This window comes from Tamandua tetradactyla, chromosome 20 (genome assembly GCF_023851605.1).
Source record: "Tamandua tetradactyla isolate mTamTet1 chromosome 20, mTamTet1.pri, whole genome shotgun sequence".
Taxonomy (NCBI): domain Eukaryota; kingdom Metazoa; phylum Chordata; class Mammalia; order Pilosa; family Myrmecophagidae; genus Tamandua; species Tamandua tetradactyla.
This window is the reverse complement of record NC_135346.1, coordinates 10389379-10408130: the sequence shown is the minus strand read 5'-3', so window position 1 is coordinate 10408130 and position 18752 is coordinate 10389379. Positions and strand designations below refer to the sequence as shown.

The 18752-nt window shown below is 42.4% G+C and overlaps 1 protein-coding gene across 5 annotated transcripts in view; it reads left to right on the top strand.

The window, feature by feature from the left end:
* LOC143664912 (meiosis-specific kinetochore protein-like) overlaps positions 1–18752 on the top strand; it is a 73753-nt gene that overhangs the window by 37315 nt on the left and 17686 nt on the right. Inside the window, exon 5 of one of the 5 annotated variants that reach the window (XM_077138363.1) lies at positions 5615–5877. The exons of 3 other annotated variants lie outside the window; for them this stretch is intronic. In XM_077138363.1, coding sequence (XP_076994478.1) covers positions 5615–5661 — 47 coding nt within the window. In that variant the 3' untranslated portion in view covers positions 5662–5877. Of the gene's footprint in view, positions 1–5614; positions 5878–18752 lie in introns of those variants that run through there. One more of the 5 variants, XM_077138358.1, reaches the window with a different exon arrangement.

Sequence of the window (18752 nt, the reverse complement as noted above, 5' to 3'; positions counted from 1 at the left end):
GTGAGGATGTAATTGATGATCCCATGGTGCCAGGTCTTGATTCATTCCTGGGAGTCCTCTCCCAAGTCACCAGGGAGACTTTCACCCCAGAATGTCATGTCCTATGTAGAGGGGAGGGCAATGATTTCACTTGCAGAGTTGGGCTTAGAGAAACTGAGGCCACATCTGAGCAACAACAGAGGTCCTCCAGAAGTAACTCTTAGGCATGCCTATAGGTACTCTAAGCTTCTCCACTATGTACATAAGCTTCACAAGAGTAAGCCTCATGATTGAGGACATGGCCTATTGATTTGGGTATCCCTGAAGTTTGACATGGTATCAGGGAGAAAATACCCTGATGGTAAGGTTTAATTGTTCCATAGTCTTTCTCCCCTCCCTCAGGGGACTTTGTCAATACTTTTTGATTATCTGGTTAATGTACTCTAGGATGTATCCAGGCCTTACAATAATCTATACAGGATTAAAGGACCTCTGTCTTATTCTGTGCTTCCTGTGTTTCACTTGTTCAAATGAGCTATACAGATAGGTTGGATTTACAGAAAATTTTAGTTCCAGATCAAACAGACCTTTCTTCCATTGGTCTCAAAGAGTATTGTGTGGTTCTAAAGTATAGACACTGTTTTCCTTACTCCTGTGTTTTGAATTACTTTAAGCCCAACCTGTTCGGCTCTCTTCTTATCTCTCAAGTATCAGGTTATATATATAAAACAGACTCTCAAAATCCAAAAATAATAATTGCCACTCCGTACTTAATGTGTCTGCTCTACAAGCTTACAATCTAGGCCCCTGCTCTCTTATAAGCATTTTCTAAAGGTGACCATACCATCATTGTTTTTGTTTCTGGCTTATTTTGTCTCACCAAATGTCCCACATGTTCATTCACATCGTTACATGCCTCACGACTTTGTTCCTTTTTGTAGCAGCCTTCTTTGTCTCTTATGATGTCTTTACATTTAAAGTCTATTTTGTCTGATATTAGTATAGCTACTTCCGCTTTCTTTTGGTTACAGCTTGTGTGGAAAATCTTTTTCTGTCCTTTCACTTTCAATTTATTTGTTTCCATGTGTCTAAGATGCGTCTCTTTTAAGCAGCATATAGCTGGATTATGTTTCTTAATCCATTCTGCCAATCTGTATCTTTTAATTGGTAAATTTAGTCCATTAACATTCAAAGTTATTACTGAAAAGGCGTTTCTTGATTCTACCATCTTATCTTTTTTATTTTGTTTGTCAGATCTATATATTCTTTTCCCTTGGTCTCTTTGCATTCTTTAAATTACTCTTAGTTGTACTCTTCAATTCTGTGTCCTCCTCCAGACCTCTCCTTTCTTTTTTTTTTTTTTTTTTCAGCCAGCAGAACTCCTTTTAGTATTTCTTGTAGGGCTGGTCTATTGTTGACAAATTCTTTCAGGACTTTGTCTGTGAACACTTTAATCTCCCTCAATTTTGAAGGACATTTTGGCTGGGTACAGAATTCTTGGCTGGAAGTCTTTCTCTTTTGGCATCTTGATATATCATACCACTGCCTTCTTGCTTCCAGGGTGCTAGTTGAGTAGTCTGAAGTCAGTCTTATTTGATTTCCCTTGTATGTAATAGAATTGATTTCTCTTGCCACTTTCAGGATTCTCTGCTTTTCTACAATATTTGACAGTCTGATTAGTATGTGCCTTGGGGAAGGCCTATTTGGATTTATTCTGTTTGGAGTTCTTTGAGTTTCTTTGAGTTGTATATTTATGTCCTTTATGAGGGTTGGAAAGTTTTCCCCCTTTATATCCTCAACTACTCTTCCTAGTGCTTTATTCCTCTCTTCTCCTTCTGGAACCCCAATGATTTTTATTTTTGTGCACTTTTTTTTTGTCTATCATTTCCCTGAGTTCCCACTGAATTTTTTCCATCTTTTTTGCCATTTGTTGTTTTGAGTCTTTGAAGTGAAATTATCCTGTCCACTATATCACTTATTCTTTCTTCTATCTCCTCAAATCTGGTGTTGTGTGCCTCGAGTATGTTTTTTATTTGGTCAACAGAGTCTTTAATCTCTGTGATTTCCACTATTTTTCTATTTATTCTTTTAAATTCCTCTTTGTGCTCTTCTACTGTCTTTTTTATCTCCTTTATGTCATTTGCTATCCCATTTATTTTATTAAGTAGAGTTGTATGAACATCTTTGATTAGTTCCAATGTCTGTCTCTCCTTTGTTGTTTTGATTTGGTCATTAGGCAGGGCTGCATCTGTCTGCATTGTGATATGCTTAGTGATATTCTTCTATCTTTGTGGCATGTAAATATCTTGATTGATTTACTTTGGGAGTTGATTTCTTTCAGTAGTCTAAGGCCTTGTGTTTGTGGGGTGGTTGTATAGCAGGGAGCAGGGCATGGGGTGGAGCACTCAGTACAATGATTTGTTTCAGGGCAGCTATGGGCGCAGGTTGGGGATACTATGCTGATGCTTGTGAACGTGGGCACTCAGTGGTCAGGGAGGATGTAGCTGTGCGGGTGCACCAGTCTCGGGGGCATAACCCTGGTGTGCACTGGTCTAAGGCATGAGGCCCTTTGTGCGCATGCATAGAGTTATAGCAGCAGGTCAGTGTTATTCCTTCATGGATTGGGGACAGATGTGACCCAGCTGTGCTGGTCGGCACTTTCTCAGAGCTGGGAAGTGAGGCTGAGGGCTGTGCACATGCGCGGTTCTAGGACTGCTGTAAAGTGCGGTTCCCAGAGCTGAATGATGTGACTGGGGGCTCGTGGCACATGTGCGAGCCTGGGAGTGCTATAAACGGATGCACTGAGCTCAGGCAGGGCCTGGTGAGGCTGTGCAACACTGTGGGCGGGGGGCTGGAGTAGCCTAGGTATGGAGTTCAGTGCCTGCGGCCTTTATGTGCTGGCAGCAACCTGCAGCGAAAAGGGAGAGGGAGGTGTTGTGCGAAAAAGGGACAAGGCTTTGAGCCTTCTGGAATGTTACACAGAGATAGAACAAACCAGGCCAAGGCTCCGAAGTTTCAGGAAGTAGGTTTTATTTTCTATGGTCATAGAGCTCAGCCGAGTAGCCTTTGAAAGTCTGAGCCCTGAACAAAAGGTTAATATCAGTTTTTATAGACAGGATGACCTGTTAAAGACAAGGTAAATGATTGGCTGGTTTAAATTGGTAAGAGTGCAAGGCTGGGTTACAAAAGCATGTGGGCCGTTAAGGAAGGGGTCTCCATCCCAGGAATGTCTTATGTTGCCTACTTGCAGTTTCACCCTTTCCTGGAGGCTAAGGGAGGGACTCCTATTCCAGGAATGTGTCTTATCTTGCCTACTTGCAGTTTCACCCATTCCTGAATGCTAAGGGTGGGGGTTGCGGATTTTCCATGGAAGAGGCAGCTGAACCAGAAGAAGAAGTGGGTGGGGGAGGCCTGCCTGCTCCAAAGCCTGCTTGCTATAGAGGTAGTGCTTGGGAGGGGTGGGGAGAGGTAGGTTGGGCTGCACTTGGGGTGGGGGTGGGGAGCAGGTATGTGCACTGGGGGCTGGTGGGTAGCACCTGGAGCATGGGGAATGGGAGTGGGTCATGGGGTTCAGGTGCATGGAGGATGTGCTGAGTCGTTGGTCACGGGGCTGCTCTGGTGAGGGTAATGCTCCCAAGGAATGCAGCTGGCTTACTTCCTAGTTCCATGTTCCTGTCGGTGCATCTCACCTCTGCACCAGGCTCTAGCTTAGTACCTCTCAGTTCCTCAGCCTCTGCAACCAGGGTTGCCACATGTGGTATAGAAGTTACCACATGTGGTGACTCCCAGGTCAGCCATACTCCTGAATTGCCACCTCAGTCTCCCTCCTGACCCTTCTCTAACTTTTCTGTGGGGCAGGGCTAATCTCGAGCTGCTCTAGTCGACCATCTTCTCGGAAGTCCTCGCTGTGTCCTTTGTTTTTTACCTATCATATCTTCTTGTCTCTCTTTTCCTTTATTCAGCCTGCTTTTCTATAAAGTTGAACCTTTGTGCTGTATGTGTCTGATCTCTTTCTCATTTCTGCTTCTGTATATTTTCAGAATATTTTCTTTTTTGTTACCCTGGGGATTGTATTACCTAACCTACACATATAACCTACTAATTTGAAAAGATATGAACTTAACTTTAATAGCATACGTATCATTTGCTCCTTTATCACTTCATTTACCCCTTTATGTTGTTGTGTCCCACATTATGTCTTGGTATTTTGTGTGTCCAGTATCAGGCAACATCACTATTTCTTATTCAATTGTATTTCAACTCTTAAAGGAATTAAAGATTAGAGTTATATATTGAGGATACACTAGTATTGGGTTTTGCCTTACCCTTTTAGTTACCTTTACCGAAGTTCTTCACTTCTTCACGATACTCCCAAGTCACTCTCTCCTGTCTTTTCCTTTCAACCTGAAGGAGTCCCTTTAGTATTTCTTGTAGGGCATGTCTTTTTGTGATGAACTGTCTCAGTTTCTGTTTATCTGTGACTCTCCCTCATTTTTGAAGGACGGTTATGCCTGATAAAGTTTTTGGCTGGCAGTGTTTCTCTCTTTCAGTACCTTAAATATATCATACCACTGCGTTCTCACCTCCATGGTTTCTGATAAGAAATTGGCACTTAATCTTATTGAGGAGCCTCTGTATGTGATGAGTTGCTTTGCTTTTGCTGTTTTCAGAATTAGCTCTTTATTTGACATTCTAATTAGTATGTGTCTTGGCATAGGTTTACTGTTTAGAGTAAGTTGCACTTCTTGGACATGAATATTTATGTCTTTCATGAAAGTTGGGAAAGTTTTGGCCATTATTTCCTGAAATATTCTGTCTTCCCCTTTTCTCTTCTGTTTGCTTTCAGGGACACTCATGATGCGTATATTCCTACATTTCATGTTGTCATTTAAGTCCAGTAGATACTGCCCAATATTTTCTATTCTTTTCTCTATCTATTCTTTTGACTTTATGTTTTTGATTATCCTGCCTTCTAAAGCATTGATTTTTTTCTTCTGCCTGTTTAAATCTACTCTTGTATGCCTCTAGTGTATTTTTAATCTCCTTTCTTGTGCCTTTCATCTCCAAATTTTCTGCTTTTAAAACTTTCTAATTCTTTTGCTCACACCTCGTCTTCTTAATATATTTTAGCTGTATATCCACCTTTAGTTTATTTCTGTCCATATTTTCCTTCATTTCCTTGAATTGATTTAGAACAGTTTGTTGGACAAACAACTTTGATTAGGTTTTCCAAAGTTTGTGTCTTCCTCTGAAGTTTTCATTTGTTCCCTTGACTGAACCATAACTTCCTGTTTCTAAGTATGGCTTGTAATTTTTTGCTGTTGTCTAGGTTACTGATTATTTTGTGCCAACTCTGAAGGTCAATTTCTCCCTCTTGCCTAGGGTTTTGCCGTTGATTGGCTTTGTGTTAAGGCTCTTCTTTGACACGTGGTCCAACTTACTCTGGCCTTTAGATAACCTGTGGTTTACTGTTCAGGTTTTCTCAGCTCTTCTGCACCTGACTCTTGACCTTGATATGAAATATGATTTTTAAGATTGCCCTCTTGTATGTGATTGTTTCGCCTCCAGAAAAAAAGCTTCCTTTCCTTTGTTTCTTTTCTTGGAATTGTGAGATGTTCTGTTTGTTTTTGTGCAGTTCATGCGCGTCCGGATCCACTGTGGGGCATCTGCTTCCTGCAGTGAACAGCTCAAGTTTAGTCTCAGGATTACCAACAAGCATGTCTATATATGGAGTTTATTTATTTATTGCCCTCCCTATTGTGAAGTTATTTATTTTAATATTGGAGCCCTCTCAAGAGCGTCTGAACAGAACTCAGAGCGGGTATGGGCCCATTTCATCTCTGTCTCCAATTCACTAGGGTTCCTTCTCTGGGAAAAATAAACGTTTTGTAAAAAGTCATCTTGTTCTCATCATTGTGTTTCTAGAAGGCATCTCCATCTGACTCGGGTCTGGGCCACGGTTTCCATACTCATAAGTGAATTTCTCTTTAATGCTGTGATTTTGACTCCTCGGGATTCCTGAGCTCAGTCACCAGCATCGGGTGCCCCCACCCCACCCCTCTCCCCCAGCCCCCACACCCACCCCTAGCACCTCTCTGTTCTGCCACCTCTCATCACCCCTGTGGGCACCCCACACTGGCCCCGGCCTGGCCATCTGCACCCACCGCAGCTTCCAGCCTAGATCCCTCAGACTCAAAATGGCCAGACACTGAGCAACTCAAGTGTTGCCTTCTTCCTAGTTAGCTATAAACTGGAGACCATCTGCTTTTTCTAATTTACCCCCATATAATTAAATGCTGAGCAGCGTTTTATCAATTGCTCAAAAAAAAACCCCCAAAACAAAAACTAAAACCCCAGCCCCCAGCATCTAACCCTGTGACTTTCTAGGCAAAAATGAGACAACCTCTCACTGTTTGCTGGAGTGAGGGGGGTTTCCATGACCGGAGAGGATACCTGGAAGCTCATAGGACTTCAATACTCACTGAAGAAGATGCCTACCGGGTGAGGGGCCCAGCAGCAAGGGGCTGCGGGATGCCACAGGGATGGGGGATGTGAGCTGGGAGGTCCCTCCTGTAGGATCCTAAGGGCGGATACACATGTCTCAGGGGGATCCACGTGCCCTGAGAGTCCCACAGCCAGAATCCCAGCTGGAAAAGCAACAATAGACAGAGAACAACAATAGTAAGTGCCTCATGAAGAGAGACAGGTCTATATACATCTTCTTCCTTATGCCCATATACCCAAGGAGAAGAGGGTCCCAAAGAGGGAGGAAAGCAGCTTTTCTCCCATACCATCTCCGTGCTCTGTAGCCAGAGCTGACCAGCCTGGGAAGGAGAAGAAATGAGCATCAAATTGGAAGAGATTGAGGCTCTAAGCCGCAGTGGAATTTCTTTTACATTGCAAGTGACTCGAGAGCTGGGACTCTGCCCAAGAAGTTAACCAGGATCAGGATTAAGGGGCAGGAAGGGGACAGTTTGCATGCCCCACGGAATTCCAATCGTACCACAAGCCCCTTTCAATTGCAGAGCATCCTACCCCAGTGCTTGTGGCAACTGCCTTTCAGTCAAAGCCAGTCGTTCCCAAGTATCTGCCTGCCAGTTCAGACATCCTGACCAGCCTTTTCCTCGGGAGACCCGTCAGCCGTGGATAGGATTGCGTTCCTGCAGAAGTGGAAAGAAGTCCCCTGAGAACAGAAGAGGAGAGTTTGGGTGAATGTTAGCAGCTTCTGTGTCTGGCACACACGCGTATCTTCCCCTGCAGACTTACCATCTCAAGACGCACGCCCCATCAGTGGTCCCACTTGGCACCTTCACACCTGGGAGGTGGCCCATTGCACACGGTCCAGGGACGCGTCTTTCGGGAGTTTAAGCCCTTTGACCCTTTTCTCAGAGAATGCCCTTCTCCCAGACCTGTTCCCCTATCAGGACTCAGTTTAAAAATAGGCCAGGGGTTCTGCAGCTTTGTAGAGCCTGTACCCACTCCCGCAACTCCCCAGGACGACCACGGGCTTACCTGAGGCCTGGGAACATGGTGCAGGTTTCGGGGACATGGGAGTTGTTACGGGCTGATTGTGTCCCCACAAAAGATAAGTTGTCAACCAATGCTGCTAGAACAACTGGAGATCCATCTTCAAAAGAAAGAATGTGGGCCCCTACCTCTTACCATTTACAAAAAGTCAAGCAAAATGGATCAAAATCTTAAATATAAAAGCTAATACCATAAAACTCTTGCAATAAAACAGGGAAATATTTTTAGGATCTTGTAGTAGGCAATAGATTTTTTTATGCTTTCGGTAAAGCATAAACAACAAAAGAAAAAAATAGATAAAATGGACTTCATCAAAATTTTAAAATTTTATATATTAAAGGACAATAGCAAGAGAAAGTAAAAGACAACCTACAAAATGGAAGAATTGGAAACCATATATCTGAAAAGTAATATCCAGAATATATAAAGAACTCCTACAACTCAACAACAAAAGAACTGATAACCCAAATTAAAAAATAGACCAAGGATTTGAATAGACATTTCTCCAAAGAATATTTTCAAATGGCCAATAAGTATATGGAAAGATGCTCAATGTCATTAGCCATTAGTAAAACGCAATTAAAACTACAGCGAGGTACCACTTCACACCCCCTAGGATTGTTATTATTTTTAAAAAACTGAAAATAACAAGTGTTGGAGAGGATGTGGAGAAATACACAGGAATCTCGGCCATTGTTGGTGGGAATATGAAGTGGTGCAGCCACTGTGGAAAACAGTTTGATGTTTTCTCAGAAAGTTAAACATAGAATTACCACATGACCCAGCAATTCTTCTAGGTATATACCCAAAAGAAGTGAAAGCAGGGACACGGACAGGTCATTGTACTCCAATGTTCATTGCAGTTTATACACAATGGCCAAAAGGTGGAAGCAACCCAAATGTCCATGAACAAAATGTGGTGTATCAATACTAAGAAATATCATGCAGCTGTAAAAAGAAGTGAAGTGCTGGGACACGCTACAGCGTAGATGATCCCTGAGACATAATGTCGGGTGAAATGAGCCAGACACAAAAGGACAAGTATTATACGAGTTTACTAATACGAAAAACTTAGAATGAGTGAACTCAGAGAGGTAGAAAGCAGAATAATTACCAGGTGTGGCAGGAATGGAGAATGGGGGTTTATTGCTAAATGAGGATGAGTTCTGGTTTAGCATGATGAAAATAGCCTGAAAACAGTGGTAAAGGTGACACAGTATTGTCAATGTACTTAATGTAACAGAATTGTCTACTTAAAATGGTTAAAATGATTTTTATCTTATATGTATTTTACCACAATTAAAAATAAATTATTAAAAAAAAGAAATGAAGGGCCATGGTGGCCCAGCAGGCAGAGTTCTCCCCTGCCAGCTGGAGACCTGGGTTTGATTCCCAGTGCCTGCTCATGCAAAAGGAAAAAAAAAAGGAAGTACTGACACAGGCTGCAACGTGCATGAACCTTGAAAACATTATGCTAAGTGGAAGAACCCTTCATGACCGCATAACTGGAAGACCTCATTTTTTATCTAGTGCTTAGAAAAGGCAAATCTCGAGTTTGGAAGTTGATTAGTGCTTGCCTAATGGCAGTAACCATAGGGATGAGGGTGGTGGAGGGGGGCTGACTGCTTAACAGGTACAAGGATTATGGGGTGGGGGGGTGATGAAAACATTTTGAAATTAAATTATGGTGATAGCTGCACAGCTCTGCAAACATATTAAATGTCATTGATCTGTACACTTAAAACAGTAAACTTCATGGTTTGTAAATTACATCTCAATAAAGCTGTTTAAAAAGTACATAAATATATATAAATCATATCCCGTGGTACCCGAGAAGTGACCTGATTTGGACATAGGGTCTTTATGGATGTGCTTAGTTCAGATGGGGTCCACAGAGACGGACACCCGGGGAGAAAGCCACGCGGTGAGGGAGGCAGAGGATGGAGGGCCCGCGCGTGTGGCCGGCTCCGTGGGAGCCAGGCAGAGGTGGGGCAGGGGCTTCCCTGGAGCCATCGGAGCGACCATGGGCCTGTGGACACTTTGGCTTTGGACCTCTGGCCTCCAGAACCACGAAAGAATGAACTTGTGTTGTTTTAGGCTGTCACGTTTATGGGCATTGGTAATGGCAGCCCTAGGAAATTAGCACGTCACCCGTATTCCTTGGTCTCCAGGCCGATTGTGGGCAGCCGAGTGCTGCAGCCGCAGGGCCGTGCGACAGCCCGTCCGTCCAGGCGACACGGGCCGGACGGCAGCGCCAGCCCGGAGTCACTAGGCCAGGGCGGACTGTGTGCATTGGGCAGGCGGGAAAGGGTGACCGCAAAGGGCCGAAGGGCACGGCGCTGTGACACCGGACGGACGCGCTGGCTTCTGCGGCCCTGCCTCCTGCCCGTGCCCGCTCCGGGCAGAAGCAGCAGAGCAGACGCCCCGGGCGCCCGGGGCAGCGCCGGCGGGGAGGGTGGGGGCTGCCCGGCTGTGCTGCCCCTCGAGGCCCGGGCCACGCGCCTCCGTGCCGGGAGCTGCCCTGGCGTCGCCCGCGCACGCGGTACCTGAGCCGGTTGGGTTTTCCGAAAGGGCTTCGGTCTTTAGGGGTGAGGGGACAGGAATCCAGACCAGGTCCCACGCAGGGCTGCCCCAGCCGGGAGAAATGCCTTTCTGTTTCATCCTTTCCCCAACCCATGCAAAGCGCCGCAGGTGCTGGGGTACCTGCTCTCCTGGCTCCGCACTGCCCTTTCATTCGCATTCTGTCTTACGCCTCTGGGCCTGGTGTTCAGCCCCCTTCGCAGACGCCCGGGGCTGAGTGCCGCGGAGGCGCTTTGCTGAAGGCCCAGCGAGGGCGCAGGAGCGAGATAACTTTGCAGGGCGCACGCATCAAAGCCAGCTTTGTGTTTCCAATCCCTGCCTCGATTGGTCCCTTCCCGCCACTCATCCCCAATCCTGGGCAGAGTCCCAGCTCTCGAGTCACTTGCAAAATAAAAGAAAGTCCAGTGCCGCTTAGAGCCTTTCTCTTTTCCAATTTGTCACTCATCCCTTCCTCTCCAAGGGCAGGTCAGCTCGGCCTGCAGAGCGCTGAGCACTGGGAGTGGGGACGGGCGTGGGCTGGACATTTCCTTCTCCCTCCTCTTGGGACCCTCCCCCCTTGGATATATGGGGTAGGAAGAGGGTGGAAAGAAACCCTATCTCTTAGGTGACAGGCACTGTGGCCGTTCTCCTATTCATTGTCGCTTTTCCATCAGGGCTTGCCTGGATCCGAGGGATTCCCAGGATTGGAGACTTTCAGTTTTAAGACCAGGACGAGCTGGTCATCCCAGCGAGAGCCGCTCCGGGTGGCAGGTCCTGCTGTCCCTTCCCTCACCTCCCCTCTGCATGGGCGTCAGCCGGAATGAGGAGCTCTGTGCCCCGGTTCCCCGAGGAACTTCCCGCAGACCGCAGGGCAGGGCTGGGCTGCACAGATTGGCCACGGACTTTTCCCGACTCTCTGAAAACGTTTTCAGATTTAACTGAGTCAATCAAATTCTCGTCCTCCCACTGACCGTGCCCAGCACCTCGTGAGGCTGGGCGACGTTCTGGGTGCAATTGGGAAGCCTCTGTCGCCAGGACCACCAAGGCTGGGGTTGGAGCCTCTGGGTCTCTCTCTGGTCTCTGCGATTGTGACTGTGCTGGCCTCTCTCATGGTTCTTTCCCTTAACTGAGCTCACCTTAGCTTCCACCTTAAAAATCTAGCCTGTCTTCACAACAGCGCCTGAGACTCTTTCCCTAGGCTCCCCGCTGCGCTGGCCACTCGTCCTTCCCCAGCCCGGGCACCCTTGCCCTTGCCGACCTGGTCGATGCCACTTCATCTGGACGTGACTCGGCTCATGGTCACTCCTTTGGGGGGGCGGGTCCCCCAACCTCCCCACGCCCCCCTGGGCTGCGCCCCCGTCCTGCGCTGGCCCCTGTACCCGCTGTGGGAGCGTGCGTACCAGGACTGGAAGTTTCCATGATGAAGCTATGCCTGCTTCCTTCTTGTGTCCCAAGAAACCTGGGCAAGAGATGAGGGGCAGGTGCGATTGTCTGGGGGCCCGGGGGCAGTGGGCATTCTGGGGTAGACACGGCACTGCGGGCTGAGGGCTTGCTGCACAGCCCCTGCTCAGGCACCTTGCAGGCAGGGAGGGAGGCGTGAGGAAGCGCCCCATTCAGTGGGCTTTAGTTGCTGGAAGCTCGTAGCGCACATCAGGGCGCTGAGGCTGCCCTTGCAGACGCGTGCTCTGTTCATCTGCCCAGGAGGGAGGCCATCGGCTACGGGTTCCAGCCCTCCTGGCGCAACCTCAGGCAGAAGGAGAGGCAGGTGGGAAAGATAGCCGCTGCTACCATCTTGCCAAACCCTTTTCGTTCTAAGGTTTTCTGTCAATTTTCTATGGTTTTCCAGCATAAGACATGCAAGAAATGTAATTGTTTAAATTATTTTACATTTAAAAATGTAGGATAGAGCCCACGTGTAGAAAAGCACGTAAGACACATACGCACATTTTGACAAATAATTAAAAGCACTGACCCATATAACCACACTCAGGTCAAAACAGAACATTGCTAAGGCTCCCGCCCGCCCATGTTTGCCCTCTGGTTATATTTCCCTTCCCTTTGACGTAGCTACTCTCCTATATTTTATCACGACCATTTCCTTGGTTTTCTTTACATAGCTTTATCACCTACAAATGCATTCCTAAACAGTATAGTTTACCTTTGCCTGTTTTTAAACTTTAAACGAATGTAGTATAAACAAAGCTGCAATGAATGCAAGTACATATACTTTAATATATAGAATAACGACCCCTCAAAGAAGGCCAGTTATAATTCCTGGAATCTGTAGATATTTTGTCTCATATGGTGAAAAGGGACTTTGCAGATGTGATTAAGTTGAGGATTTCAAGACAGGAGGATTATCCTGGATTATCCAAGAGGGCCCAATATAAACACAAGGGTTCTTAAAAGAGGGAGTCGAGAGGACCAGAGCCAGAGGAGACTATGGAAGTGGAGGTCAGAGAAGGGGTGAGAGAGACCCGAAGATGCTACAGTGCTGGCCTTGAAGATGGAGAGAAGGCCACGAGCCAAGGAATGCAGGCAGCTTCTAGAAGTTGGAAAAGGCGAGGAAACAGATTCTCCCCGTGGAGCCTCCAAAAGGAGCCCAGCTCTAATCCCTTGATTTTAGGACTTTTGTCTTCCAGAACTGAAAGATAATAAATTTGTACTATTTGAAGCTACTAAGTTTGTGGTAATTTGTTGTAGCAGCAAAAGGAAACTATATCTGTTTGTCTTCTATCTAGCTATCTATCTGTCAACCTGTCTATCTAAATATATAACTAGGAGTGGAATTGCTTGGTCATTAAATATATTCAATTTTACTAGATAATATTAAACTGTTTCATAAAGTTGTACAATTTATATTCCCACCAGTAGTATCTGAGAGCTCCTATCGTGTCAAAAACTTGCCAACACTTGAAGCTATTGTCAGATTTTTTATTTATGCCAATATGGTAGGCATAAATAATATCTTATTGTGCTTTAAATTTGTGTTGTCTTGATTATTAATGAGACAGAGAAACTTCTCCTATGTTTACAAGCCATTTGGATATTTCCCATTGGGAAATGTTCAACCTTTAGCCCATTCAAACTTTTGCCCAGTTTCCTATGGGATTGTCGGCAATGTTCTTATTTGTAGGAGTTCTTTAACTATTCTGTGGATTATATTTGTTGCAAATAACTTCTCCTACAGTGTTTCTTATCTTTCCACTCCATGATGTCTCGTGAAAAACTGAAGTTCTTAATTTTAACATCATCAAATCTTTTCCTTATGGGTAGTGTTTTTTGTTGTTTTTTTTCCTTTGAATCTTACTTAGTTATTCCTTCCTTCCCTACTACAAGACCATGAGATTTTCTTGTATGCTATGTAAATGGTTTATAGTTTTGCCTTTCGCACTGAGGTCTTAATTGACCTGAGGTGGTTTGAGGCAGGGTTCTAATTCAGTTTTTCCGTAATAATCCAAATTGTCCCACACCTTTCCCTACTCATTTTCAGGGCTGCCTCTACCGTATATCCAGGGCTGTGAGCCTGTTTCTGGGTTCTCTGTTCTGTTTCGTTGGCCTGTGTGTCTCTCCTTGAGTCAATATAACATTGCCTTAAGTATTACAACTTCATAAATATCTTGATAACTGGTAGAGCAGGTTTTCCCACCTTGACCTTCTTCAAGTGCGTCGTAGCTGTTCTTTTTCCATATCGACTTTAAATAAGCCTGTCAATTTCCGCCAAAAAAAAGTCCTGCTGTGACTTCGAGATTATACTGATTCTACAAATTAATTTGAGTAAAATATTGATATTTTTAGTCCATTTTTTAGGTCTTCTTTAATGTCTCTCAATAAAGTTTAAAATTTCTCAGAAGAGAATTTAAACCTCTTTTGCGAGTTTTATTCCTAAGAACTTGATATTATGGTGTAATAGTGAAATCGTATCTTTTTCAAAAGAGTACCGTATTACTAAATGTCTTTTTCTGGTGTAGAGAAACGCAATTGATTTTTGTAGACTGATTTTGTATCCCGCAGCTCGCTGAACTCTTATCAGCACTACGCGTTTATCTAAAGATCTTTTGTCTATGAATAGTAACGATTTTGCTTCTACTTCTCTGATTTTTTCATACACTTTTTTCCTTTATCTTTCCTTCCCACATGGGCTGGAACATCTTGCACAGTGTTAAATAGAAGGGGTAATATCAGGCCTCTTGTCTTATTATAGCTCTCAAAGGGAAAGATTTCATCGTTTCACCATTAAGCATGGTGTTTCCTTAGAAAGTTGCAGATAACGCCTTATCAGATTAAGGAAGTTCCCTTCTATTCCCAGACTTGCCAAAAGTTTTTGTCATGATAGATGATGATTTTTTTCTTTTCCCCTAATATACTGAGATGATCATCGTTGTTTTTCTTCTATAGGCTGTTATTGTGGTGAATTGCATTAATTTAATTTCTAATTTTGAAAGAATCTGTATTCCAGATAAATTCAATGTGGTTAGGGTATATTAGTGCCATTTTTATGCACTTCTAATTTCTGTATCTCAAGACTTTTAAAAAGATTTTCATGTCCAGGCGTATGAGTGAGCTGAGAGGGGCAGTCACCTGGCTTGTGGGGACACCCCCCGTGTACACTTGCCATCCTCATGTCCACACTAATGGCACCGCTTTTCTGAGCCTGCAGATCTCAAAGTGCCCTGGTTTGCATGATAAATTAAATGGTCTCTGGTGATAATGGCCTGTGACATTGCCTCGTCATATTTTCTTTGTCAGGTTTTGGTATCGCAGCAACATTTCCTGATTCTATAATTTCTGGAAGAGTTTGTGTAAGAGTGGAACTCTGTCTTCCCTGAACGGTTGGTGGAATTCACTGATGAAGACTTCCAGAGCTAGAATTTTCTTTGTGTGAAGACTTTTGATTATTGAATTCATCTTCTATGGGTTATAGGATTATTCAGTTTTCTACTACCCTTGAGTCGATTTTGAGGTTATAATTTTATACTAATTTGACCATTTCTTCTATATTTTCCATTTTATCAGCATATGGCTTTTCAAAATATGCTATTAACTTTTTAATATCTGGATCATCAGTACTGATGTTCCTGATATTGGCTTTAAGTTCTTCTCTGTACCTTACTTTTTCACTAGAGCTTTGTAAATTATCTTAATCCTTTCAAAAAACAACTTAAAGCTTTATTGATCCTCTTTGTTGTATGGTTGTTTTCTGTTTCATTACTTTTGCTCTTTATTATTTCCTTTCACCTTTCTTTGGGTTTATTTCACCCTTTATCAAGCTTTGTGACACTGGTACTCAACTCATTTCTTCTCACCTTTATTTTTCTAATATATGTACTTAAGTTTCTAAGCCAAAAAAAAATTTCTGTAAAGCACCAGATGATAAATATATCCAATTTAAATACATCCAATATAAAGATTTCTCTTGGAACAACTCAAATCTGCCATGTAGCACAAAAGCAGCTGTACATAATAAATAAATGACTGGAAGTGGCTGTGTTCTAATAAAGCTTTATTTACAAAATTGGGCTGTGGACCAAATTTAGTTTGTGGGCCACATTTTACCAAACTCCATTCTATTTGTTCTATGCACTGCTTTAAAAACACCCCACAAATTTTAATAAGCTGTATTTTGTTATTCAGCTCAACTATTTTCTAATATTCATTTTAAATTCTTCTTTGACACATGGATTATTTTGGAAGTATGTTTCTTAAAGAATTTTTCAACTATTTTCTAATATTCATTTTAAATTCTTCTTTGACACATGGATTATTTTGGAAGTATGTTTCTTAAAGAATTTCTAGTTTTCTTGTTTGTTTGTATGTTTGTTTTTGCTTTGTTGTTGATTTTTACTTAGTCGCATTGTGGTCAGAAAGCACAGTCTATATCAGCGCTATTCAATAGAAATATAATGCAAACCACATGTAATTTAAACTTTTCTAGTAGTCACGTTTATAAAAGTAAAAAGCAGCAGGTGGAAATTAATTTTAATAATGTATTTTATTTAGCTCAGCATATCCAAAATAGTATCATTTCAGCATGTAATCAATACAAAAATCATTAATCAGTGGTTCAAAATTATTTTCTTTTCCATACCACGTCTTCAAAATCCAGTGTATATTTACATGTAAATCACATTATAATAAGGACTAGCTACTTTTCGGGTGCTCAGTAGTCACATACGGCTAACGGCTGCTGTACTGGACAGCGCAGCTTCACATGATGTTCCCTTTACAATTTGTTGAGACTTACTTCATGGTCCAGTATAAGGTCAACTTTCATAGACATTCCATACATACTTGAAAAGAATCTGCATTCTTTAGTTATTGTCTACAGCATGTGAATTTGGTCAGGTTTTCTCAGTGTGTTCTTCAAATCTTTGTATCCTTTCTGGGTTTTTTGTTTTTGTTTTTTGGTACATATGTTCTGTCAATCACAGAGTCGTGTGTGACAAATCTTCCTCCATGGTTGTGGATTCTTGTAGTTCTGTCAGTTTTCCATTGTATATTTTGAGGCTATGCATACGAACTTTAAAGTGTTGCATCCTCTTCAATTAAACATTTCATTGTTATAAAGTGATTTTTTTCTAGAAGTGCTGTTTTGCCTTAAAGTCTATTTTGTCTTACATTAATGTGGTTCCACTCATTCTCTGCCAGTTATTGCTTGCATGATATAACTTTCTCCACTCTTTTATTTTCAACTTCTCTTATGTTTTAGATATGTCTCTGGTAAAGAGCATATATAGTCAAATTTTGCTTTTTAAATCCAGTCTTCCTGTTTTACCTGGATTGTTTAGTTTTTTTTTTTAAGACTTTAGAACTGCTGTTATATTTTGGATTAATTTACCATGTTATATGGGGATTGTCATTTTTCCTGCTTATGCTATTTCTTTTTTCCCTTTCATTCTTTCATATTGATTATATTTTGTCATTCTTTTTCTTTTCCTCATTAGTTCGAAAGTTATTCACTCTATTTCTAGTCTTTTAGCAGTTACCTTAGTAATTACATCATTCATAACTTAGCGAAGACTAAAACTAATCATTACCTTTATTTTCCTCTTGAACAATGCAATGATGTTGGAACAACTTCACAACATTTACTCATTTCCCAACTTATATGTTCTCATTTTTGCATATTTTTCCTCCATATTTTAACTCTATGGGAAATTATTATTATCATTTTATGCAGTCTGTATAGCTCTATACCCATATTTTCACCTTCTCTCCCCTCCTTCTTTCCTGCACCTCAAGCCTCCTATCTGGAATCACTTTCCTAATGCACTGAGTATATCTCCCAGCATTTCCATCAGCAGGTGACTATAGGATCTCTTTTTATTTCTGAAAATGTAATATTTTTTTCTGGATATAAAATTCCAAGTAGTCAGTTATTTCCTCAGCACATCGAATACATCATTCCACTGTCTTCTGGTTTTATTGTTGCTAATGAAAAGTCAGCTGCCAATCTATCTCTTACCCTTTGAAGTTAATGTCCTTGTTCCCAGGCTGCATATAGACTCCCTATTTGTTTTTATGTTTATAGTTTAACTATGATGTGGACTTTTTTTCATTTTTGTTTTTGAATTAATTAAGTTTCTTGAATGTGACAATTGATGTTTTACATCAGTTTTGGAAAAATCTCACTATTGTCTCTATTTCCTCTGCCTCACTTTTTCTGTCTGCCCTATTTAGAATTCTAATTAAACATGAGCTAACATTTTTCATTTGATCCTCCATATCTCTTAATTTCCTTTTCGTATTTTTTCTTTTGTCTTTCTCTCTGTTATAATTTGGATATTATATCACAGATTATATCTGTCTTTTAGTTTATTGAATCTCTCTAATCTAATCTGCTACTAAACCTCCCCATTGAATTTTTGTGAGTATTGTGCTTGTTTCAGTTTCCTAAAACTACCAGAATGTAATGTACCAGAAATCGGTTGGCTTTTACAATGGGGATTTATTAACATACAGATTTACAGTTCTTAGACCATGAAAATGTCCAAATTAAGGCATCAAGAGGATGATGATACCTGGACTCTGGTATGTGGGGCTCCTTTGTCACGTGGGATGGTACATGAACAGCATCTGCTGGTCCTTCACTCCTGGTTCCCTTGTTTTTAGGTTCTGGTTCCAGGGCTTCCTTGTGGGTCCTCTCTTAGCTTCCCCAGGGAGTTCTCTCTCAGCTCTCTTGCTTTTCTGTCCTTTATCCTTTCATAAAGGACTCCAGCAAAAGGATCAAGACTCACCTTGAATAGTGTGGGTCACATCTCAGTTGAAACAACCTAACCCAAAGGTCCCACCCATAACATATCTGCACCCACAAGAATGGATTAAACTAGCATGGCCTTTTCTGGGGTACCTCGCAGCTTCAAACCAATACAATGTTTTAGTTTTTTTTAAATTCCAGAAGCTCTACTTTACTCTTTTTAAAAACTGCTAGGTCCATGTGATCATCTCAATTGACCCAGAAAAGACATTTGACAGAATCCGACATTCTTCCATGACAAAGACATTTGGAAAAATGATAATAGAATATCAACAGGTTAGAGGGCATTCATGAAAAACCCAGAGCTAACATTATAATCAATGGTAAAAGACTGAAATCTTTCCCCGAAGCTCAGGAGTAAACAAGAATGCCCACTCTCACCACTGTTATTCAACATTGTACTGGAAGTTCTATCCAGAGCAATTAGGCA